Below are 26728 nucleotides of genomic sequence, written 5' to 3' on the forward strand. Positions count from 1 at the left end.
TTCATTTTATAATACTTTTTATTTGATTAAAGAATTTGCCTTCTTTGTGTACAATGGAATGTTATATTCCCTATGTATTTTACAGGGTTACAAAACTTCTCTCATTTTAAATATTACCCCAAAAGTAATTTTAGAAAAAAAAGTTTTTGTGAAACTAAACTTCACTTTAAAAAAATCATATGGACACACAACTCCCAAACAAAACTGAATTAATAAGATTTCTTGTCTACTTAACTACATGACAGATTTTTTGTTCCAGTCCCCTTCCTCAAAAAAACCTTATGTGGAAACCAAGCTAGAGATAAGGACTCTTCCCTGATGCAGTTAAGGGAAAGGGAAAGGCCAGAAGTTTCTTTGGCAAACAATTCCATCCATGGCCATTTGTGTGTGACTGCTCTGCTTCAACTACAGGACACTCTCTGCAGGGGAGGCCAGATGTTGTTCAGAGTGGGAGTCGTACTCTCCAACCAGCTCAAAGTGCAGGAAGTCATCTACTGTCATCTGTCTCTTCCCCCCGTCTGTGGCTGCAGCCTGGCAGCAACTTCACCAACTCCCAGTGCAATACTGGGTTAAAAGCCAACGCTGGGCTGGCTGATGGAGTCTTCTCCATTGAAGAAGTAATGGATGAGATGGGGCTGAGAAACAACCATTACATGATGACACTAAACAGAAAAGGCTTAGGGGAGAAACAGGAAGGATTTCAGACACAGGAACAGAAAGGCTGCTGAAAAAATGCTGGGCAGGCTAGAATGGAGTATATCAATGCCTACACAGCAATGTAATCAGCTGCATCTTGAAATGCTAAAAACTTGGTGGTGAAAATGGAGGCTCCTTGATAGCTCAGGACCAATGGGATTGGCACAAAGACTCACTGAGCCTACAGGCTCCAAAATCATAACCTCATGTCTGATAGAAAGGAAAAAAGTGATGACACAGAGAACATTCAGAAAGAGGGAGGTGGTGAATCTCAGGAATGTGAATGGATTACAAAGACCATTAGCTATCATGTTTTAGCTGAAGTACCCAAAATATGGAGAATGGAAGGCTGGGTAGCACCAGCAGCAGACATGATTACCTGTGGGTGTGAAATCCCTAACTGGACATGACCATTCTCCTCCCAGACACCTTGAAGTGGGGGCTATACCATTTGAAAGCTGCTTCTCAGCTGTCTTTAATATTGACACAAGTGGGATTCACACTACTGTTCTAAACCAGAGCAACAAGCCTGCAAGGAAAACAGCCTGGCAAAGGAAGGGAGGGATGAATAGATACAGGAAAAGGATAAGACATCCTTATCTTTTAACTTCTAGAACCCCTACCCCTCAAGCAGTTCACCTGCATAGTCCAGAAATCAAGAATGGATTAGATCAACCTGTTCCCAGAGTGCCAAATATAGTGCCTATACGCAGATGATCTCAGGGCTGGATTGGCTATATAGAAAGAAAAAAACTGAAGGTAAAGGAAAGGAGTATGAAAGATTAAAACCTTCTGCAGAGAAAACTGCTTAAAAACAAAGTATGAAATATATTTAGGGATTAAAATAAAAAACAACTTAGCTGATGGGGGACAAAGTGTTTACTGGGGGCATTCTCTGTAGAGCTTGCTTTCCTGCTGGCCAGTAAAATCTGCCAAAGAAATCAGCTGCCTTTCCCTTTATGTTTGTGTCATTTCTTTGCCAGAGAATGTCTCTGTGACACTGAAACACTGAGGGTGAGTTGAGGGTCCTTGCGCTCAGAGAATCGTGCACTGTATTTGAAAAAAACGGTCTCCAAGGGCTTGCAGGTTTGGAAAAAACTCTTCAGCCACTGTTGGCTTCTTCTTTATTAATTTGAAATTTTTCCTTTTCGGTTCCCTCTTCTTGGTATTACAGAATTTCATACTTATCCACTAGGAAAGTGGTCTCTGTGGAAAACCTTACAGGGCTGTTTCCATCTACCTGGGTCACTTTGGTAACCTAGGAAAACAAACAGAGAGTAAGGTAAAGCAGAAGGACAGCGGGTCTTTAAGGTGCTGGCTAAATTCTCAGTACAGAACAGATCAAATCTCCTAAAGCAGTATTAAAAGCAACTCAGAAATACTAAAAAAGTTCAATTCACAACTGCAGCTCACAGCATCACTCTTCCCCACCAACATGATTAATCTGCTCTCTAGATAGAAAAGACAACTGTTGGGATGACATGTAGAGTGGTATTAATATTAAGTAAAAGGTCCAGAATGAGTGGCCACTGCCCAGGCCCTGCCCTATAAAACCTATGAAAGTCATAGACGTTCTATCAGGATGATCAATTAACATTTTGATCCAAAATGCAACATTCTAACAATTCAACATTATTTGTTTAATTTGCTCGCAGTCTCACTAAGTTGTTCTATCAGATTCGTTTTCTAGGTATGGTTGGGTCCTTCTAATGAGATTTCTTTTTATTTATTTTTTATTTAAACGTACTTTTTTTTTTAGTATTTATTTATTTGGTTGCACTGGGTATTTAGTTGCGGGAGGCGGGCTCCTTAGTTGCGGCATGCATGCAGGATATAGTTCCCCGACCAGGGATCAAACCCGGGCCCCCTGCGTTGGGAGTTCAGAGTCCTAACCAGTACACCACCAGGGAAGTCCTGAGATTTCTCTTTATTAATAATAATAGATGTCCAATTTAATGAACTACCTGTAACAATGGTGCGTGTAATGGCACCAACACAAAACTTAAACCATTGATTCATATTTTCTAGTGAGGTTCTGACAGAGCAATTATACTGTCCTGTTCTTCAAATGGTCAATAACAGGAAAACGTCTTGGGTTCAACAATGTGCTCCCAATACTGATGGGGTTAAGCCAATAACTGAGATGGCGGGGAGGGAGGCGGTGGGGCAGGGGAGAGGGAGAGCGGGGGGGGGGGGGGGGGAGAGGGAGTGGGGGAGAGGGAGAGAGGGGAGGGGGAGGGAGAGGGGGAGGGAGAGGGAGAACTGCTCTTTGAAATTATCCAGCAGATGAAACTATAACTTCCCAAGCACTTTCAGGAGAGACAGAGACCATCTGGGAAGATAACCAGAATGACAAGCAAATCAAGTCAGAGGGAAAGATAACAATATAAACTCGGTGCTTATAATGCAATTTGAAAGCTGGAAGAACAAAGAGTTAAAAATAATGATGTGAAGGACAGTTCACAGGGAAATCCCTGGCGGTCCAGTAGTTAGCACTCAGTGCTTTCACTGCCATGGGCCTGGGTTCAATCCCTGGTCAGGAAACTAAGATCCCACAAGATGCATGGCACGGAATGAATGAATGAATGCATGAATAAATAAATAAATAAATAAATAAACAGTTCAGAGATTTCCCCTGCTTTGCCTGCCTACCTTAAGGACAAGGTTTACAACAGAATTGGCTTATGATTATCCGTATTAATGAAGGGAAGCTGTGACATAAAAGAACAGAAAAACTGTATCTATTTGTATTAGAATCACCTTTTTTGGCAGTAATTTTGTCTTTCAAATAAACTTTCTTTCATTCCTTGGGATCAAACCAAGTGACAATACAGAAGGCATTACTAAGTCACGTGTTGCGTGTTTTGGCAAATGGATTTTAAGATACATGAGATTATTAAAAAAAAAACAGGCAACTAAGAGATATGAGTCTTGCACAACCCATAAGTACTTTTATATGTAGTCATATTCAATTTCTTTACTTTGATCTAGAGAGGAGAACTGAGATAAAGCAGGTGAAGAACTGACCAAGATTATATAATGAGGCAGCAATGGAATCCACGGGGGACATCAGCGTTTCTGATTTCTGCTCTGACCATGAATTCATGTGGCCTATCAGGTAGCTGTCCTACCACTTTCCCCGTATAAGTTTTCTATTAAACAGGGGTACCTGTATGTTACAGTAATTTTTTTTGGAGATGAAGTAGACTTGAACAGGGAAGAAATCATTGGGCTGCCCAGCAATGCTGAACTCAAGGCTGCCACTCTTATTTTTGGCATCAATCACTGGCAGGCACCACTCCAAGGTATTTCGTCGACTGTCATGTCGATATTCGCCATCAATCTCACCAATCACCGGTGCGCCAACACCAGATCTGTCACAAGAAACATCCGTGTCAAGTTAGCTGTCCAGAGCCAGAACTATGCCAAGGAAAACCAGCCCCAAATTTGATTATGCTCCTCAAATTCTGCCCACTTTTATATAGTCCTAGAAAAAATTAGACTCCCTGATAACTTCAAGGACCCTTAACCTTGGCCAAGGGTCTCATTCCTTTTGTAGGTACAGATATATTCAACCATAAGTAATGGGCAAACATACTCCCGGGCTGCTCCAACTTATGGACTAGATCTGGAGCTGGCAGGGGACTGAGACTGACAAATGTGTAAAGTGGGATGTATTTCCAAAAATACTGCACTAATGGTTTGCTGCCTTGTCATGATGGAATTTTAACATAGTGTAGCTCTCTTCATAGATGCCAATGAGGGGGAAAACAGGTTGATAATAACAGTGGGGGAGAACTTAAACACCATTATGTGGTTATTTAGAATGGAGATGAATTTGGACCTTTGAGAGGATGTTTTTAAAAGGTTTTAGAAGGTTTTAAAACTTATTGCAGTTGATGCCAGTGGGTTTATTTGATTTATAATCCAGTAACTGAACTTTTATTTGATAAGTGAAAGCACAATTACCCCTGGGCAAAATGTGAACGTGATGGGAAAGAGAGATATTACATGGTTGTCCTTAGTCTGCAGGAGAACCAGGGCTAGTCAGGACGCACTGTGCATCCCCGCACACGGCTGACAGGCAGTGCCAGCTACTCCTACACACTCTAAATTTACCATCTTTTAATTCACCAGTGACACCCAATGTTTGCGTTAAAGGCAGGGTAAATAAGGGAGACAAAGAAAACTTTAAGGGTGATATAACACAATTAACTCTTCCCTATCAATTTTATGGTCCCAGTTGTATATATGTTTCTTCCCTTTGCCCTTGTTCCAATTCTGATTCTGAGACCCTCTAATTTGATCAGTCCTAGACAATAGGGTAAAATGCTGTCTAAGGGTCTCTTCTGGAGACTGTTGCAAAGTTGAACTAAGACACAGGAAACCACCACAACCACAATTATAGGGTAGATGGAGAGGCCTAAAACTTGTGGCATCCTAAAAATAGTCTAGTAAAATAAATCTTGACAAAATAAAACCCACACCTGTCACCAACGCCCAAGTCTCACAATGGTTCAAGGCAGCCATCTACTGTTCTGAAATAATAACCAAGCTGTGAAGAATAAGATGGTTAGCCCATTAAAGGGGATATTGGTAATAAAGCATATTTTTTTTTTTTTTTTTTTTCCTTGTGGTACGCGGGCCTCTCACTGTTGTGGCCTCTCCCGTTGCGGGGCACAGGCTCCGGACGTGCAGGCTCAGCGGCCATGGCTCACGGGCCCAGCCGCTCCGCGGCATGTGGGATCTTCCCGGACCAGGGCACGAACCCGTGTCCCCTGCATCGGCAGGCGGACTCTCAACCACTGCGCCACCAGGGAAGCCCTAAAGCATATTTTTAAAAATGGAAATAAGAATGACTAAAACCAGACCTGGCCACGTAAAGGCCTGAATCAAACTACAAATAAATTAGATTTAGTTTTAATTCAAATTAAATTAAAATTAATTTGAACAAAACTACAGATTAAATTAGAACCATTTTCTCTGTAATAATAACCAAGCAATTTAATAGTATAGACACACTAAGAATTCACTTACTGGGTATTCATAATTAAGCCCTGTACTTAATCATGGGGGTGCTGAAAGGCAGAGGAGAGAAGCAGGGATTCAATGGTGAAGTAATAATAGTTCAGTCACTAGAAATGCTAGTGAGGAGATAAACTTAAAGTAGAGAGTATTTCCAGATGATCCTAGAAAGTAGGCCATTTAAGCACACATCAAAAACTTACCGGAACTAAACTTCTGGGGGGGGGATGCATATTTTTGTTATCTTAGTTGTGATGATGGTGCATACATGCCAAAATTTATCAAACTTTATAATTTAAATATGTGTAGTTTATCACGTCAACTATACCTCAATAAAGCTCTTAGAAAATTTACTGAAACTAATGTAGATACCTTGTTTCAGCAAGAATAGTACCCTTGAAAACATACTCTCACCTGCAGCTGAAAATTTAGAGAACAAAGTAAAAAAGAAAACTTCAGTCTGACAGACTCAATTCCTTTAAGAGTTGCAAAACAAAGCAGAGAAAGTCTGACTGAGAATTGGCTCCTCCTTCTGGAAACCTTCATTACTACATGAACAATCTGAAGACCAATATCTGAAAACACAGCCCTAGAACTATAACCAGCTTTGCTTGTTTGGCTTTAAAATCAGTAATATCCACTCCTTTAAAAGTGTACAGCTCAATGCATTGACAAATGTATCTTGTAAGCACCATTACAATCAAGTCATAGAACACTTCCATCATCTCCAAAAGTTCCTTTGTGCTCCTCTGCAATCAAATGCTTCTTCTCTTGGCAATCAAATGCTTGATTTCTGTTCCAAGAGTAATACCTTTTCAGAATGTCTTATAAGTGGCATCACATAGTAAGTATGCAGCTTTTTGTACCTGGCTTCTTTCACAACTGACCTTTATGAGAAACAAAATTTCTTAGAATGGATGGCCAGCTAAGTGCTGCCTCCAAAATGAGTTCCAAAAGACTAGTTCTATAAGCTTGCTATACAAAAAATGATTATGTGGGGTACTTACGGGAGTGGGATGGTGATGACCACATCATTCAGTTCTAAATTATCATCTTGTAGCTCATATTCTATGTTGACATCACAACCATTTCCACTTTCTGAGGGCCAGCAATTAACTGAAGAGAAAAGCAAAGCAGATATATTAGAACATTAGAAAAAGAATGGAGGAAAGTTAAGATGGCAAATCAAAACTGACAACTGCAGGCCTTAAACATCCTAGTGTAAACTACTAAAAATAATGGTTTCAAAATTAAAGGTATTTAAAATTTAAGCTACTTATTACCAAAATACACTAAATATAGCACTGAGTCCTTTTTGAAAGGTCATTTTGTCAAAAAGAATTGTGGCAACGAAGAATGTACAAGCCAGGGCTATTTCTAGTTCTCAGTGCAGTCTAGCTTAGTAGGACTGGCCAGAGGCACTTACTTGTCAGTGGAATAAAAGACTCCTCTGTGGTTTGGAGTCTCCACTTTAGCACCCCAACGTCACTACTGACTGGAAATGACTTCTCTGGATTCTTCAAGCCAATTAGAGATTCTGCAGTGAAAAGTTTTTTATCCACATTTGGATGGGTCTGAAATGAGAAGGGAAAGAAAACTTCTGAGGTTCAGACATTATAAGACAGGAAATAAATTCCTTTTGATCTTACATGGCCCATAATCTAAACATCTAAAACAAGGTGCCTAAAAATTTCCAATTATTGGGCTTCCCTGGTGGCACAGTGGTTGAGAGTCCGCCTGCCGATGCAGGGGACATGGGTTCGTGCCCCGGTCCGGGAGGATCCCACATGCCGCGGAGCGGCTGGGCCCGAGAGCCATGGCTGCTGAGCCTGTGCGTCCGGAGCCTGTGCTCTGCAACGGGAGAGGCCACAACAGTGAGAGGTCCACAAAAAAAAAAAAAAAAAAAAAATTTCCAATTATTTTTGATTTTGAAGAAAGATTTCCCTCCTTCAAAGACTTTTAAAGATTTAAGACATTTAAAAAATAGTAATAAAGTAATTTCAACTCTAAGCCATTTTGTTTGTAAGTAACAAGTTAGTAACTTTGTAACTGAAAAAGTTAAAAGACCATTAACCAAGTCCTTTACAAAAATACTTCATAGGGAGCAGCCTGATGGTGAGGCCAAGCTTGCCAAATAGAAGACCAGGGTCAGACGTTGATCAGCTGGCTGTGTCACATAGCAGTCCTGGCCTTATACTAAGGAGACAGGAGACGGAAAAGCTCTGTGGAAAGCTTAGTTGCAATTTTGCCTGAAGAGCTAAAGTTGTTCAAACTCAGGCCAACTAAGATGGACTGATCTTTTTAAAAGAAGTCACATTAGGAGAAAAAAGGAAAAAGAAGTAACTTTTGGATAGCAGACTACATAGACTTTACAAGCCAGCAAAGCTACTGTCAAATAATATAAGCACTACTTCCAAAAGACAACTGTGTGCTGGTTATGAGTGGAATAAAACGCAGACAAAACCACTTTCTTCGCTGAAAAGGCTTTGTTCTCGTGACAAGAGATATAAGATCAACCATCTAAATAAACTGTAACAAGAACAACTGTAATAATATAAAGAAGGTCTCTTACATAGCCAGGTAGGTGGAACATACATATTCATTTTTAAGAATTTTATGTACTTTTCAAATATACCATTAGATATTGCCCTTCAGCTAACAAAGCAAGCACTGGCAGTTTATATAGCAGCAGAATGAGTAAACTTAGTGTCATAACCTGCTTTAATAAAATACCTCCCGGGCTTCCCTGGTGGCGCAGTGGTTAAGAATCCGCCTGCCAATGCAGGGGACAGGGGTTCGAGCCCCAGTCCAGGAAGATCCCACATGCCGCAGAGCAACTAAGCCTGTGCGCCACAACTACTGAGCCTACGTCCTAGAGCCCGTGAGCCACAACTACTGAGCCCGCATGCCACAACTACTGAAGTTCAGGCACCTAGAGCCCGTGCTCTGCAACAAGAGAAGCCACCGCAATGAGAACCCCGTGCACCACAACAAAGACTCACTGCAACTAGAGAAAGCCTGTGTGCAGCAAGTGACTCAACGCAGCCAAAAATAAAATAAAATAAAATAAATAAATTTAAAAATAAAATAAAATGCCACCCTATTAAGTTTTAAAACTTTGTTGTTTTCTAAATTATATTTCAAGCAATATCCTAAATGAATTTACTCTTTGCGTAATAGTAACAAATATGCATCTCTTTGTACCTTTGTTAGTGAGTATGAAGTCATTTATTAGATTTCAAAATGACCTTTCACTCAATTCCAGTATTAAAAGGCCATACTAATATAGCTGCTGCCAATCATTCCCAACTGGCTTGGGAAGGCATTTATCAATTCAAGGCTTCCACCATAGGTAATAAATTAACTTCTTTCCTATGCATCTAGAATGGCACTAGTTATATAAGTTAAATAATCTTCTGTGTTCTATGGTTCACACAAGGAACTCCAGCTGAGAAAGACTGTGTTAGGTAGACAAAAGCCTTAATACTCCCTTATCAAAAGCCTCTACACACCTGTAGCTGCACCCCTTTCTTGTCTTCATTTTCCACATGAAGACGAATTCGGCCAAATTTATCATCTGAGATCCTAAGCATGATCATGCCATGCAACTCCATATTCTGTAATCCTCCATCTCGTCCACAGGTTAGTGTGATCTTTTCCTCAATCTTCATGTGCACACTGCAGAGGAAGAATGATAAATCTGCTCAGACAGGTAAAAACCAGAACTCCCTTTCTCCGGGGTTTAATGGTGATTAGCCATCAGCAACTTATTTAAAGGTGCTGCAGCCATATGTACCAAAATTTAAAGCATTATATCAACTATCACATTTAGAATGGATAAACAACAAGGTCCTACTGTATAGCACAAGGAACTATATCCAATCTCCTGGGATAAACCATAATGGAAAAGAATATTAAAAAATAATGTGGGGACTTCCCTGGTGGCACAGTGGTTAAGAATCTGCCTGCCAGTGCAGGGGATACGGGTTCGAGCCCTGGGCCGGGAAGATTCCACATGCCACAGAGCAACTAAGCCCGTGCGCCACAACTACTGAGCCTGCGCTCTAGAGCCCGTGAGTCACAACTACTGAGCCTGCATGCCACAACTACTGAAGCCCACGTGCCTAGAGCCGTGCTCTGAACAAGAGAAGCCACTGCAATGAGAAGCCTGCACACCGCCACGAAGAGTAGCCCCCGCTCACCGCAGCTAGAGAAAGCCCGCGCACAGCAATGAAAACCCAACGCAGCCAAAAATAAACAAATAAAATTTAAAATAAAAATTAAAAAGAATGTGTATATATTATATATATGTATGCATAACTGAGTCACTTTGCTGTACAGCAGAAATTAGCATAACATTATAAATCAACTATACTTCAATTAAAAAAAGGAAAAAAACCTTTATCCCTAAAAAATAAAATAAAAGCATTACACCCTTTGGTTCAGCAAATCCTCATCCTACAGATAAATTCTCACCTGTGCAAAACAATGTAGTAGTTATTTACTGAAGAATTGTTTGTAATAGCAGAAGTTTAGAAACAAATGTCTGTCAATAGGGGGACTACTTAAATACATAAAAGTATATCCACAAAAATGAATACTGGGCAATTAGAAAAAAAAGAGGAACAACTGAAAAAGCTTTCTATTTGAAAAAAATTTCAAAAAATAAAATTATAACAGAAATACATGTATACCCTTTTTTTTTTTTTTGGCGGTACGCAGGCCTCTCACTGTTGTGGCCTCTCCCATTGCGGAGCGCAGGCTCCAGACGTGCAGGCTCAGCGACCATGGCTCACGGGCCCAGCCGCTCCGCGGCATGTGGGATCTTCCCGGACCGGGGCACAAACCCGTGTCCCCTGCACCGGCAGGCGAACTCTCAACCACTGCGCCACCAGGGAAGCCCCATGTATACCCTTTTTACCTATTGTTAACATTTTATCCCATTTGTTTTATCATTTGCACACTCTCTCTATATAAATATATTTTACTTTTTTCCCTGAACCATTTACAGGCAGAATATATACATCATGGCCCTTTACCCCTAAACATTTTCAGAGTGTATTTTATAAGAACAGGATATTCTTTCACGTAACCACAGTACTGTTATTAACTTCATAAATTTACATTGACACAATACTTTAATCTACCATTCATATGCTAATTTTGTCAGTTGACCTAATAATGCCCCTTATAGTAGTACAAGATCCAGTCTAGGGTAAGGTACTGCATTTGGTTGTCATGTCTCTATAGCTTCAAATAAGGAAATTCTTGTCTTCGAAATAATTAAGTGAAAAAAGCAATTGGAAAATGTGTCTAGTATGCCACCACTAATGTATAAAAAGGAGAAATACAGAAATTATATCATGTTTTTATTCATCTATACATAGACTATCCTTCTTGGAAGGTTCACACAAAAACTAGTTAATATTGAGATTTCCCCGGCATCCAAGTGGTTAAGACTCCGCGCTTCCACCGCAGGGGTGCGAGTTCAATCCCTGGTTGGGGAACTAAGATCCTGCATGACATGAGGCGTGGCCAAAAAATTTTAAATTTAAAAAAAAATTTTTTAAATTAAAAAAAAAAAAACCTAGTTAATACTAGTTGCCTCCAAAAAGAGAAACCTGCGTGGCTGGGCAGGAGGAAGAAGTTTTAGTTCAATACCCTTTGAACCTTTTGAATTTTGAACTACATGAATGTATAATCTAGTTTTCAAAATAAGTAAAATAAAAGGTGCTACTGCTATGGGCAATTATTAAGTACAATCTATCCATATTCCTTACTAAAACTATTTTTAGCTGGGTAAACTGCAGAGGCTTAAAAAGACTATTCTGGCATCCTACTTTGTTCTGTTCTAACCTCTAAGCCTTCCCAGAAACAAAGGCATGAGACTCAAGACCACAGAGGAATGTATCTTAAGACAATGCAGGGTCTCATTTACCTTCACAAGCATTTGCTCCATGCTCAAGAAGTATTTCATCATTCAGAAAAGAGTCTCAAGTCCTCTCTAGTACATGATGGTCTCCAACATCTTATTAAAATAGTGTCAAGCCTCTGTCTCCCTCAAAGCAACTACTAGGAATAGCACAGGAGCTTTAGTGATTTAAGAGATTTACCCGACGTAACCCCGTTCATTTCATACAGAATAAGACATACAACATACTCCTCTTTTATGCACACCTGATAGAGGTATCCTCCCAGACTCATCTTTCACTTGACCTCAAAACCATCAGTAACAGTAGAAGGTCTGGGCTTCAAAACAAGAAATCTGAGTATGTGAACTTGATAACTACCACTTAAAAATGTTACCAAACAGTACCACAGTCCTGAGATAAGAGACAAATCAAAATATTCTATACTGGGTTCAAATACTTAAAAGGCAAAAGATAATACATTATTTGCTACTAAAGATATTTATAAATTTTGTCCTCCTTAAAACTTAATTAGAAGGACTTACCTGGTGGCGCAGTGGTTGAGAATCCACCTGCCAATGCAGGGGACATGGGTTCAAGCCCTAGTCCGGGAAGATCCCACATGCCATGGAGCAACTAAGACCATGTGCCACAACTACTGAGCCTGCGATCTAGAGTCTGCGAGCCACAACTACTGAGCCCGTGTGCCACAGATACTGAAGCCCAGGTGCCTAGAGCTCATGCTCCACAACAAGAGAAGCCACCGCAATGAGAAGCCCGTGCACGCAAACAAAGAGTAGCCCCCGCTCGACGCACCTAGAGGAAGTCCACGTGCAGCAATGAAGACCCAATGCAACCAAAAATAAATTAATTAAAATTAAAATAAAAAAAATTAATTAGAAAAAGACATGCCAAAATATAGTATAGTGCTAATCATAGCTCTAGCCCTCTAATTCCACTCCATTTTAAGAGACAAAGTACACACTAGGCACAAAGAAAAGTTATTTTTGTTTAATTTAGCCACCACAGAGTTGATAGAAAGGTAAGTTCTAAACTTAATAGAAAACAGATGGCTGAGAGCCCCCAATCATGTTTAAAGGGGGGAGGGGGCAAGACCTCATGTTAATACCTAGAATGTGCTTTTTAAAAAAAATTTTTATGTAAGTATAGCTGATTTACAATGTTGTGCTTAACTGCTGTACAGCAAAGTGACTCAGTTATACATATATATATATTCTTTTTCATATTCTTTTCCATTATGGTTTATCACAGGATAATGAATACAGTTCCCTGTGCTTTACAGTAGGACCTTGTTTAGAATATACTCTTTAAGTGTTTTCAATCTGGAAAAATTAAGACACAAAAAGAATTTACAGTGCATTGAGATAATTTTTTTTTAATACTATGTGGTCTGTTCTTACTGAAAGAGTTACTACTTACCTCTCCATATTAATGGGTGGAGCATGCACTTTGGTTGCTTCAGAGGTACGCTTGCCCATACTGGAGGACATGATAGTTTCACCTTCAGATTTCAATTTGTCAACAAAGTTATCTACTTCCTTTCCTTTGGCTCCCAGTTTCAAAGCCTTGCTAGGGCCTGAAGGCCTAAGTGGAAGAACACACACATACACACAAAAATACACACGTGATTAAAAAAGTTAAAAACTAATTAATAATTCTCTATCACTGAAGCTTTCCTTGAAGCTGTTCTTTAAGAGAAATGTGAATACCTCAAGGAAAAAACACAAGCTTCCTAGTGTTTAGTGGACAACTAGACTATTCCCTGCCTGAACTGACAGCTGGGTCACAATTAACATGTAAGCTTCAGGAATTCCCTGGTGGTCCAGTAGTTAGGACTCTGTGCTTCCACTGCAGGGGCCACGGGTTCATCCCTGGTCGGGGACTAAGATCATGTATGCCACAGGGGCGCGGCCAGAAACAAAACAAAAAAACCCATATAAGCTTCAAGTACCCAAAGACCACAGGTATACTTTCGTAAGTATGTGTGATCTGATGAAAACTTTGTACCTTCTATCCAGATAAATATACCTGCGTACAAACGAACTTTTTCACATAATTTCAGGTAGTTCAGACTCTCCCTTAAATCCATTCATGAACATTAGATTAAAAATACATGTTCCTTAAACAGTTAAATATCCCCTCTTCTCCCAAAATAAGGCAACTCTCATAGGAAACTGAGATCATGTTATAATTTGTAAAAGAACTCTCTTTTACACAGAAGGAAAAACACCACATTCAGATTTCTCCTTTATCCCCATATTATGCAGCCAAATTTAATATTACATCTTACTTCATCAAGTCACTCGTTATTTACAGTTTGCCTAAAAATCAGATATCACTCTGAGATACACGCATACAGCCTTCATCTGCCATTCTAGGATTGCATTCTGGGTGATACACTGGATTATACCTGGCTGGTGCAGGTGCCACTTTTGGTTTATCAGTTTCAATGATGGTCTCTGTGATCATAGCAGCTGTGCTACCTCCAGACACTGTGGAGCTTCCAAATCCCCCAAAGCCTGGTGCTTTTTTGCCCTGTCTCTCTGCATCTCTTCGGGCCTGTTGTAATTCTTTTGCTTTACGCCGCATCTCAGCCTTGGCTTCACGTTCTTGAGTCTACAAGAAGATACATACTTGGATGTAGCTTTGAGTACAGACTAGACTAGCGAACAAAAAAGGGAAAATCAGATAATGAAGCCTAAAAGAAAGATATACAAACCAGCTGTCCCAGAGAAGACCCTATTTACCTCTCTGACTGCTCTGAACACCTTTTCCTCATGAGAATCCATTTCTGTGAAGGTTCTGATCTGTGCCAGGTTAACATTCTCCCGGTATCCCAGGGCAACAATTTCATCAAATGCAAAAATCAAATCAAAACAGTGCTCAGATATTTCATTCTCTTCTAAGGCTCGGCAATATTCAGGAATCTAATCATGGAGAGCAATGGAAAAGAAAGATTTAGAATTTATCAGCAGTTTTGTTTTCCAGTTATCATCCTTTAAAATACACAAATTTCAATAAGCCTAAATCCCTTTATTAGCTCCTTCTGCTACTCTGTATTTTAAGCAAGTCTGTGGCATAAAGTCTTTTATGTGTGTGGCTACATCAACAAATCTTACCTGAAGAATATTATCTAAAAATATGGCCAAACAAGTGTCAGAACCACAAAGGCAGGTTACAGTAACTGCTAGAGAAATGGGAAACAAAAGGGCAGTTCTCATATTCTCCTTTGTAATACTTACAGTCTAGGATACCCAGTGTCTGCTGAATGAATAGGAGCTGTAGCAATAAGATGCTGGGATGACGGCTGGGGGCATAGAACATGCAAACTGATAAGCATCAGCTGCTTTGGGGGAAAAACAGTTTTACACACACACACACACACACACACAAATTTAAAAACAAAAACTGTAACCCAATATTACAGGACTCTTACCACTCTTGAGAAGAGCCTTAGGGTCTCCAGATCTTCTAAGATGTTGCTGTTTTTGGTAGTGATCAGTACCATGTACAGTTTCTCCATAGGCTGGTAAACATATCTGACACTCTCTGTTTCAACAAATGTGTGTTGTTTTCCAGTGTTCATGAGCTTTGGAAAAGCTGCTAACAAGCCCTCAATCCGAGTTCGGGTCATCTCTACGAACTGTCGAGAAACAATAGCCTTTCCTGCTTTTGTGCAGACTGCTGCTGCCAACAGCACCTGCCGGGAACATATAAATAAGTACTAATTAATTATTTCTTTACATGTGTTTTCTCAACATCCTCACATCTTCTGTAGAATGGTACACTCAGTTATTTAGTGATGTGACTACTATTAGAATGCTGACTTTCAAACTCTACTTCATTGCTCTTTTAATTACAGTATGTCATTCATAAGACAAAGCTAAAGCAGAGGAAAATGAAGCTGTTACTCCTGTTTTTCAGTAACATACCTAGAGAAAAACTTAGTAAAGAAATAGTTTTTTCTAGGTCTACACATATATTATGAATGGATCCCCTGTGACTCAAAACTGGGTTGCTCTCTGCTTTGGCAGACCCATAAAGAAGAGCTTAAACTTTTTCTAGGGAGAACAGAGATCTCCACAGCCAAAAGAGAGGTCTGATCAGGCAGACTGAAGATTTATACAAGGCCCCTGACCTTTCCTTTCATTTTTACCTAGAATATGGAACCAATCTAGTGAGTCTAAATTTATCTTCTGCTCTTTGATTAACCTTCCCATCCCACACTATCTTACCTCCAGACACGCAAACAATCTGTAAAATGAAAAACTAAATGACTCTATGTTTCACACAGGTTTTGACACTGGGGAGTGATCAAGACTAACAGTTTTTTTTTTCAGAGTCTGGCATTTCATTAAACAAAATGAATAAAGCATCAAAGAAGAGAAGACCAAATGCCATTAGCAGAGTAGTAAGAATATTAAGTACAGTGTTAATAGTCTCTTCAGTACAGGAACCCAAAAGTTCACAAGGACAAGTAACAAAAAGACTATTTACACATTTTGGAAGCCTCAATCCTAGGATACAACCTCTGAAATATCAACATCCTACTGGTCAGGCTTCTCAGCTTTACAGAAACCTGTCCTCTAGAGGTGAGCAGCTTGAAGAAAAAACAAGTTAGTCAATTTGAATAAATATTCTCATAGTTTCAAAACAGCAATACAGTTTTATAATAATTATAGGAGAACACAATGTCCTTATTCATCAAGGATAGGTCATTAGCGTATTTGGGAGATAATTACCATCGCGCTTATTTCCAAGCAGCTAGGTAAAAACAATTTATATTGAAAAAGTGTTTGATCTATATCCTGCACAAATAATTTCCCTCTACCAAACAGATTTGTATTTTTACTGATTGATTTGCTTCCAATGAACATCAGGCAAATTTTCTCATGTGAAATCTCAAGAATAATGCTATCGACTGCTCTATTTCCCAAATAACAACTGCAAGTTTAGAAAGAAGCTCATTTAAGGGAGTTATACAATTTTATATTCCTGAGTCTATCAACTCTATATTGAAAATTTCCTTAATTATTCCAGCATAAAGTTACATTGTATAGAATTAAAAAGTTAAAAAAAAGAAAGTAGTTCTGCATCATAAATAAATACTCTCAGGAAGAATCTTGTTTTGTAAGTTATATCCTTTTAAAAAGATAAGAAAATACTTTAGACATACAGAGGTATAGAGTATAAAATTACAGTTGGTTACTTCAAGAGTGGCAAATAAGCTAGCTTGAAAGTCCCAAAGCAGCCACTTTCCCCAAAATACTTATAATTTTAAAAATAAATAAATAGTTGTTTTTTTTTTTAATAAACAGTTTTGTAGTTAAGAAATGTATCTTTCACTATCACCAACTACTTGGGAGGTTTCTGCTACCACCCAGGCATGAGGCAAGAAGATATACTGAGGGGAGTAAAGGATTCCAGAAAAAGAATAAAAATGCAACAAGGTTATGACCCATTCTTTTCAAAGGAAATCTCCCACCTCATGTCTTTAACTTTACTATTTCGTTGTTGTTGGCCACAGAATTTTATTTAATTCAGCTTTACTGAGGTAAAATTAACATATAAAAATGTGAGATATTTTAATTGTACCTCATGGTGATTCCATGTCTTTTTTTTAAGTTTTTGGCCACACCCCACGGCATATGGGATCTTAGTTCCCCAACCAGGGATTGAACACACGCCTTCTTCGTTGGAAGGCAGAGTCTTAACCACTGGACCGCCGGGGAAGTCCCGGTGATTCCATGTCTTTAATTTCATTTTTTCCTTCTGGTTTTATTGAAATGTAATTGACATACAGCACTGTAAAAGTTTAACATGTATAGCATAATGATTTGACTTACATACATCATGAAATTATTACCACATAAGTTTGGTGAACATCCATCATCTCATATAGATACAACATTAAAGAAATAGAAAAAAGGGAGCTCTCTGGTGGTCCAGTGGTTAGAGGACTCCATACTTTCACTGGCAAGGGCCTGGGTTCGATCCCTGGTCAGGGAACTAAGATCCCGCAAGCCGCACGGTGCAGCCAAAAAGAAATAGAAAAAAAATTCTTTTTCCTTCTGATGAGAACTTGTGATGTTACTCTCTTAACAACTTTCATATATAAGATACAGCAGTATTAGTTATATTTATCTTACTGTTGAATGCATGCCTAGTACTTATTTATCTTATGACTGGAAGTTTGCACTTTTTGACTACCTGCATCCAGTTCTCCCTGCCCCCACTCCCTGCCTCTGGTAACCACAAATCTGATCTCTTTTCTGTGAGTTTGTTTGTTTGTTTATTTTTAAAGTATGACTGACCTACAACACAATGTTAGTTCTGGTATACAATATAGTTATTTGATATTTCTATACATTTTAAAATGATCACCATGATAATCTAGTTACCATCTGTCACTATACAAAGATATTATATATAGACTATATTCCCCACACTGTCCCCCATCCATGTCTTTAAATTAATAGTGTGAGACAAAGAAAGATTTCTTCAAATAAGGGCAAGGACTCCTGTAATTTTGGTACACACATAATGATAATACCTTAATCCCGAAAGAGAAGAAATTGACCTAAAATTATCACCAGGCAAGAGACTTAGAGACTTGTTTGAAGACTAAAACCAAATATACCCAAGAAATTTGATTTCACATTAATTTTTATCATGAGGTTCATGTTTCAACCAAACCATGCTTCAACCACTGCAAAAAAAGAAAGAAAAAAGAAAAAGGTAGTTGCTGCTTTAGCTTGTGAATATGATAAGCAAGTATGTCTCTGTATTGGTTCACTAAAGCTTTGTATGACATGTACATCCAAATAAAGTAAGGTTTGTGGGATCTTAGTTCGTCAACCAGGGATTGAACCTGGGCCCTCGACAATGAAAGCACAGAGTCCTAACCACTGGACCACCAGGAAATTCCCTCAAAATATTTCTTTTAAAATCAACTGTCATAATGTTATACAAATGGGTTAAAATTTCCAAAAGTATCAATATAATATATGAATTCGAAAAGTGTCAAATATCAAAAAACTCAACGTATAAAAGTTCTAAAAAACTGGTAATTCAAAAAGAAGACCTAGTGATGATGATGCTTGTGAAGAATTTGGATAACCTGTTTCATGAATATAAGAACAGAAAAAAGGAATTATTTCTCAATTAAAATCTTATTTATGTAACTTTAACAGTATGTATAAGTAAATTATTAAATACTTTAAGAACATATTTAACTATTTGTGCTACAGTCCTAAAAGTTTTATATTCTGAAAAGCTTTTCTTAATATTCTCATCAGGTAAATGAGGAATTCCCTTATATTTGGGATCACCTCACATTGGTTTCTCCTTCTCCCAAAGACTACGTGAATTAGAAATAGTGTTCTAAATTTGTGAAGAACCAAGTTAACATACCAGGAAAATTAAATGACTGGAAGTGAGACGATTTGGATTCTATTTTTTATTCTTCTATTTACTATCTGTCTGACTTAAGTTACGTTTCAACCTCTCTTAGCCTCAGTTTCCTCTCTGAGAAAATGGAGCATCATCTGACTACCTCACAAGCTATTATGAGGACCAAATGAGTGTAATAAAACTGTAAGCCAAAGCTATACAACTAATGCCACAAAATATGTAAACGTAAAACACACACACAATGTAAAACAGCACCATTATTAATAATAAACTTGCCAAGAAATGCATGTCATTAAAAAATTTGTCACGTCAAGGCAATGGACTTTTACCTTTATGGGTTTGGCAGGTTTTTAATACTCAAATAATGCAAATGGATTCCCCACAAAATTTTACATATAATGTCAGAGAATTCATAGATCCTCTAGAGTAGTAATTCTCAAAAGACCCATGGAGACTCACTTTATGCAGTGAGAAATATTACTAATAAATAGGAGCACATCATAAATTTAATACTTATAGAGGCACTCCTCACCAAAAAAAAGGGCCGAGGACCACAGTCCTAAGAAGTATGGTACCCCGCCTTAGACTTTTATGAGGTTTTGAAGGAACAGAATAAGCCACAGTAAAGATACTAAGCACAGCACAATTTAAATACTTGAAGTCAAAAGTCTACTCAGAGAAAGGATGCTCAGACCAAACCTTCAGACCTATATAAATATGTTGATTTAATACAAAGCCCATGTCTAACATACCTAATAATAATAAGCCTGTTAGAAACAATTTGTGTATGTTTCAGGGTAGTTCTTAGGCAGCTGGAATTTAAAACACCTCCATACCATACAGAGTTTAGGTAAAAATTAACATCAAGGCGACATGAAAGGGAAATTAAAGGCAACCTGTAACCAGAAAGGTGTACGCTATGTAGAGGGGCAATTCACCCACTTTGCTTTATTGATTGGGCATGGTCAAAGGCTAATTATAGGCAGTGGCAATCTCCATTTTAGCAGTATTATTATAAGAATTAACTAAATAATTATTTATTGGACACCCACTATACACACTAGATGCTCTCTGGGAATACTATGAAGAAATCAGTAAGACTGGCATTCTTCTCTTAAGAAATCTAGTGAGATCTCAAAAGTTCGCATCCCCCAAAAACTAAATTTTTTTGTAACTATGTATAGTGATGAATGTTAACTAGACTTATTTTGGTGATCATTTCACAATACATACAAATATCAAATTATTATGTTGTACACGTGAAAGTAATATGCTATATGTCGATTATAACTCAAAAAAAAAAGGCAGCAGCAGGCTAATAGGGATAAGACGCAAACATAAATAACTGTAACACTAGGCAGAATGTGTTAAGTAATGTACTATAGGAATTCAGAGGAAGAAATTACTTCTAGCTCACAAGATTACTGATGACTTGATGGAAGAAACAGCATTTAAATTATGCTTTGATGAATCAGGGAATTTGAGTATGTAAAGATGAAGAAACAGTAGGATAAAACAGTAGGTCCCAAGGAGAACTCTGGGACTCTCTTTGAGACACTCCACTATCCAGATATAAGCAGAATAAGGCTCCCAAAGTAGGACCAAAGTGCCCAACACTAAGCATGGCTCTAAACCTCAAAACACCCAAGACACCACAATCACAGGATCCACAAAGCTGACACAGGTTTCTATTCACTGTTATCCATGTTACTAACAGTTATTAACATGGCTGGAAGGTATGGTTAGCTCGAAACAAGATAAATTTAACCCACCCTAAATTAACATTCATCTTAAATGCCTTTAAATAATTAAGCTTCCCTTCACATAAATGTTTACCAATTATTAAAAAATAATATAGGGGCTTCCCTGGTGGCGCAGTGGTTGAGAAACTGCCTGCTAATGCAGGGGACACGGGTTCGAGCCCTGGTCTGGGAGGATCCCACATGCCACGGAGCAACTAGGCCCGTGAGCCACAACTACCGAGCCTGCGTGTCTGGAGCCTGTGCTCTGCAACAAGAGAGGCCGCGATAGTGAGAGGCCCGCGTACCACGATGAAGAGTGGCCCCCGCTTGCCACAACTAGAGAAATCCCTCGCACAGAAATGAAGACCCAACACAGCAAAAATAAATAAATAAATAATAAATTAATAAACTCCTACCCCCAACATCTCCTTTAAAAAAAAAAATAGTATATACTAAAAGGTAGGTTAATTTTTCCTACTGTAATTTGATCTGATTTTCTTTGTGGAAGAGTGAATAAGTATGATTCTCTATACAGTTATTTTACTTGTTTTTTACATTTTTGGAAAAGAGCATTTAGACCTAAAACAAACTTTCAAGAGCCCTTGATCGTTTTATAGATACAAAAACTGAGGGTCCAGGAGTTATGTAGATGATCTCTTCAGGACTGTTTAAAAAAACAAAATAAAATTTCTCATTAGGTTACACTTTGTCAGACAACTTTCCTCTTAATACTTAAAATGCTTTGAATATACTGTCATTTGTTTTTGGATTAAATAACAACACTCTGCTACCCAGCTTTAACTACATGGATCAGAAAGTTCCTTGAGTAAAGAAACCTGGAGAATTAGGTTTCTGTTCTGCCTCTGCCACTAATTATGTTACCTTGGATGTCACTTAATTGTTTCTTGAAATATCCCTAAAATAGAGGTTAGGGACTTCCCTGGTGGCACAGCGGTTAAAAATCTGCGTGCCAATGCAGGGGACACAGGTTCAAGCCCTAGTCCGGGAAGATCCCACATGCCGTGGAGCAACTAAGCCTGTGCGCCACAACTACTGAGCCTGCGCTCTAGAGCCCGTGAGCCACAACTACTGAGCCTGCGCTCCGGAACAAGAGAAGCCACCGCAATGAGAAGTCTGTGCACTGAGATGAAGAGGAGCTCCTGCTTGCCACAACTAGAGGAAGCCTGAGCGCTGCAACGAAGACCCAAGGCAGCCAAAAATAAATTAATAAATTAATTTTTTAAATAAATAAAATAAAATAAAATAGAGGTTAGCTTATGTGAAAATAGAGGTTTATGTGAAAGTGCCTTTGCATCTTTAAGATTCTATAAGTGTAAGCATCTGAAAACTTTACAGCAACAGAAAATGTGCAATACCTCCATTTCACACCCACTGCTCCAGTGGTAACTATCAATAGTTTGGTTTTTGGGGGTTTTTTATTGGTGCGTGGGCTTCTCTCTAGTTGTGGCATGTGGGTTTTCTCTCTCTTGTTGTGGCACGGGCTCCAGTGTGCCTGGGCTCTGTACTTGTGGCCCGTGGGTTCCACGGCTCATGGGCTCTGTAATTTGTGGCACGCGGACTCTCTAGTTGAGGAGCATGAGGTCAGTAGTTGTGGCACATGGGCTTAGTTGCCCCATGGCACATGGGATCTTAGCTCCCGGACCAGGGATCGAACCCACGTCCCCTGCATTGGAAGGCAGATTCTTACCACTGGACCACCAAGGAAGTCCCACTATCAATACTTTGGAACCGCAAAAGGGAGGGGATATGGGAACATATGTATATGTATAACTGATTAAATTTGTTAAATAAAAAAACAAACCAACAAAAAAAACTTTGGAACCATACTTTACATTAATATTAAGCTGCCAGAAGGCAAACTAACCAAAACAAATCATGTGTGTGTATAGTATACGTGTGTCAGATAGCTGCCATATCATCTCTTCATACCCACTAGTGATAGAGGTCCAAGCATAACAGGTAGTAATTCAGCATAAATACGCATAATTCCCTAAAGAAAAAAGTCAAGGACTTCCTTGAACCTCTAAATGCTTCAGTATTCCTCACTTCCAGAATTAGCCAGTCACTTTGTTCCTCGTAATTCACTGTAATGATGATATATATATATATATAATTCATGATCATATTAAGGCCAGCTTCTACAACTGTCATAGAGGACCATTTCGTCTTTCTTGTATGCATGAAGTCATTACAGATAAAATCAAATCGGGGGAAGATTACAATAAAATACAGAGCACATACAAAACCAAAACCTGAAGTTACTCAGTGAGAGTTTTAAGCTCATCACAAGTTTCTGTTCTAAAACAAAAACCTGTAGAGTATAAAAATAAAAGGACATTGTTCTCAGTTTCTGCAGTGTACCTTCTATTTGGAGAATAAATAAGATGGTAAATCAAAAGAAACTCAAGAAAATCATTTTCATTCTTCACTCTCCTCTCAAACAACAATCAAAAAAAATACATAAAGAATACAATAGCTGTGCAGCTGCTGTATTGTATATGAAAAAGAAAAAGAAAAAAGAAAAACCAAAACAATAATAACTCCCTAACTGGGAACTGTTATTACTGTGTAGGATTTCAGTCTCCCCCGGCCCTCATCATGTGTAGACCAGCCATACAAACCCAAATCTAGCTTTCTAAATGACTCTTGGGAACTGAACATATTGTGATCATTTATATTTAATGTGATCACTACAGTAAATTTACTCATTGCCTATACTTAGTAAATAAGAGAACAGCACTCTGTAGATAAGTAAAAATTTTACAGATTAGGGCTACCATGAGACTTAGTATCAAGTTCATTCAAATATAAGTTTACTAAGAAAAAGAACTGACTATAATGATATCTGACAAGTGTTAAGAAAATAAGAACATGTTCTCATTGATTTGCAGAAAGCTAGAAAAAAAGATCAAATCAAAAGATGCTTTTTTTGTACTTCATTTTATAACAAAGTCATCATAGGCCATTTGTTTTTCCATTTGTTCATTTATTTCTCTAGAAGGACTTTGTAGTGTAGGACATTTTGCACCAACTTCAGTAACTAAAGCTAAAGGAAATTTATTGTTCAAAAATCAACATTTACATACTGATATCTACAACTTACCCTAAAGCACATTTTTAAAAAAAGATGGCTACAGGGATGAATGGATCATTAGATGCGTGATAAAGCAAGAATAGTGAAATGTTAATTACAGAATCTAGCTGTTAGTTACATGGGGTGTTCACTGTAAAGCTCTTTCAACTTTCCTACATGTTTGAAAATTTTATAATAAAATGTTGAGGAAAAATCAACTTTCAGAAGTTTGGATACAACTTTTAGATCCAAGAAATCTTACAAAATGTTACCCTATTTGGACCCTTCTTTGTCCAGGGATCTCTTTGTAAAGGAATAGAACCCGAAAACATTACACAGAAAAATACTTAATAATGTCTTACAGAATGTACTAAGTTGTTATCCAGAGTACACAAATCTGTAGGTATCTGGATCATGCCAAGTCCCAAGTAATTCAGAAACATATGCATATTTAAACATGACACAACTGTATGTATATGCACACATGTCCAAATAATATGCAAAGTTTATATTTTTGTATTTACCACTCAACACCTAGGGCTCTACCATACCTCTGGTTATCTATGAATTGAAAATCGTACTAGGAAAAAAAATAGTATGAGGTTCCAAGAACTTTTCAACAAACAAGGTTTTTGTAAAGATTAATCTATATTTCGTTTATATAACACAAGACTTTAATTTTGCTTTTAATGTTACAATAGACTCTGAAATGCACTATAGGTACATCCAGGATGTATAAAGGAAGTAGTTTAAAAATCACTACCCAAATACTAAGCCTCCTAGTGGAAACGAAGAAAGGAGTTTTGGGAAATTTTATGTCCAACATGAAAGTTTTATGAGGTAGACCTACTTGATGCAATTTCTATGCCTGAAGCTGAAGAAAACCTTTCAGTGGTTTAAAGCCCAAGCATGAATCGCCCCCCCCCACCAACCAAGTGCTCATCTAAAAAGGTCGTGAACAGAACTTATTGACTGGCACCAAATTATACGGTCATCTCTTAAGTGTACAGGAAGATGCTTTAAATCAAATTAATAATCTACTGACAAAAAGAGAATTAAAAAAAAAACGCCCTTCAAAAGACTGAAGGGCATAAAGTGCACTTAAAAAAAATTACTAGCTTGTTTGGAACCAAAAAATTTCTCCTACTTCATGAATATCCACACATCGTCGTGAGAAAGCAAGAGGTAGTGGACTGAGCACTGTTGTGTCCCATCTCGCACCCACGTTAATTTTAACAGTAGATGAGAACACAAAGATAATGCAACTGAAGGCAAGTAACAGGTCCCAGAGTATAAACCCCTCCTCCCTCCTGTGAGATATCTGATTACGATATGCCACCTTCACATTTCACTTCACCTGAACGACAAGCTCCCTGAAGGCAGATAGCCTGTGATATCGATAATTCGGCTCACATTTTCCCAGTGCTCTTATACACAGTGTATACTCAACCACACTGACAAACAGACCCACCTAAGATCTACAGAAGTAGGTGGCAGGTTTCTGGGACACCTGGGTCCGACAAATTAGTGACAAATTAATGTCAGAAGTTACTCCTTCCTGTTCTATGCCTCCTTTCGAACTTTCCTCTATTTGTCCTTTTCAAACAAACTAAAAAAAAAGTCCTGAACACTAATGGGTTTAGATTTCAAACTTCAACGGCCTACGGAACACCGGGGATGAGAGGTGAGTTTTTACAAACGGAAGAGAACCCTCGAGAGGCCCAGCTTGCTGCGCCTAGGTGCCCACGGAACCTGCTGGACACTAGCGCCCACGTCCACAGCGTGGGGTCCAAGGGACATCACTAAGAGGTTCTTGCAGAGCAACAACCCTGGGCCCGTTTTAGGGCCCGGGTCCCGGCAGAGGAGGGTGCCCAGCTGGTTGCGGGGGAGGGGTGTGGGCGCGACCACAGAGGGACGGGAGTCAGGTCCCTCGGATCTCCCGGGAGGTCGGGCACAGGGTGCGGAAGACCACCCTGCTCCCAGAGCCCGGGGGAAGCGCCCAGCTCCGGGCCCTCGGGGCGGGGCTCCTCTGGACCCAGCACAGGCCGGCAGCAGGGAGAGCGGTCGAGCAAGGCCGGGACCCGGGAGTTGGGCCCGGCCCGGGTCTTACCATGGCGACGGCGGTGGTGGGGCGCACCCGAGCTCCGACGCCACTGCAGCTAGGGCTGGGGTCGGGGGAAGGGGAGCACCAGCCGCTCCGGAGCTGCTGCCCCCCTGACAGGAGCGCCGGCCGCTTCTCCTCTTGCCAAGATGGCGGCCTCGAGCCACGTCTCCAACCGGAAACGGCACGGGTCAAAGGGCGGGGGGCGGGGCGCCGTGGGGTGGGAAGACTGTGCGCGCAGGCTGAGACGCGGGCTGTGTCTGGGAGGCCCCCGAACTCGACCACCAGCGTAGAACCGCTGGCTTCTGTCCTTTCCCTGCTCGTCAGTGCCTTCGTTTAATTTGCGACGTCTCTTGCAGTTTATAAGGCTCTCACAGCCACTATATCATTTGATATACAAAATAACTGTTGTTCATAAGGGACTAGTAGCCAGAATATATAAAGAACTCTTAAAATTCCACAATGGAAAGACAAAAAATCCAATTTTAAAATGGCCAAAATAGCCATTTCTCTAAAGAAGATAAACAAATGAATAATAAGCACATAAAAAGATGCTCAACATCTTTAATCCTTAGGGATCTGCAAATCAAAACCCTGCTTCATACCCACTAGGATGGCTGTAATAATAAGTGTTGGTGAGAATGTGGAGAAATTAGAACCCTCATACACTGTTGGTGGGATCGTGAACTAGTGCAGCTGCTTTGGGAAGCAGTTTGGCAGTTCCTCA

At 39.3% G+C, this 26728-nt stretch overlaps 1 protein-coding gene across 1 annotated transcript; it reads right to left on the reverse strand.

The window, feature by feature from the left end:
* ARCN1 (archain 1) lies at window positions 1-26171 on the reverse strand. Its single transcript, XM_081240934.1, has 10 exons — window positions 26011-26171; window positions 15088-15351; window positions 14399-14578; window positions 14062-14267; window positions 13071-13235; window positions 9234-9399; window positions 7148-7295; window positions 6729-6837; window positions 3866-4070; window positions 1-1954 (listed from the first exon to the last, which is right to left on the reverse strand). Exons 1-10 carry the CDS (start codon window positions 26011-26013, stop codon window positions 1865-1867), a joined length of 1536 nt encoding a protein of 511 aa, XP_081097060.1. The 5' UTR covers window positions 26014-26171; the 3' UTR covers window positions 1-1864.
* Window positions 26172-26728: the final 557 nt, after the last annotated feature.

The sequence above is a fragment of the Mesoplodon bidens genome (genome assembly GCF_964165515.1).
Source record: "Mesoplodon bidens genome assembly, chromosome: 7".
In the NCBI taxonomy this organism is placed as follows: Eukaryota; Metazoa; Chordata; class Mammalia; order Artiodactyla; family Ziphiidae; genus Mesoplodon; species Mesoplodon bidens.

Bases quoted from the DNA above. Each gene is read 5' to 3' on its own strand.
- ARCN1 (XM_081240934.1), bottom strand. The intron at 6,838-7,147 runs GTAAGTGCCTCT...TTTTCTCTTCAG, and splicing joins GTCTTTTATTCCACTGACAA to TTAATTGCTGGCCCTCAGAA. The intron at 4,071-6,728 runs GTAAGTACCCCA...TTCTTGTGACAG, and splicing joins GTCATCACCATCCCACTCCC to ATCTGGTGTTGGCGCACCGG.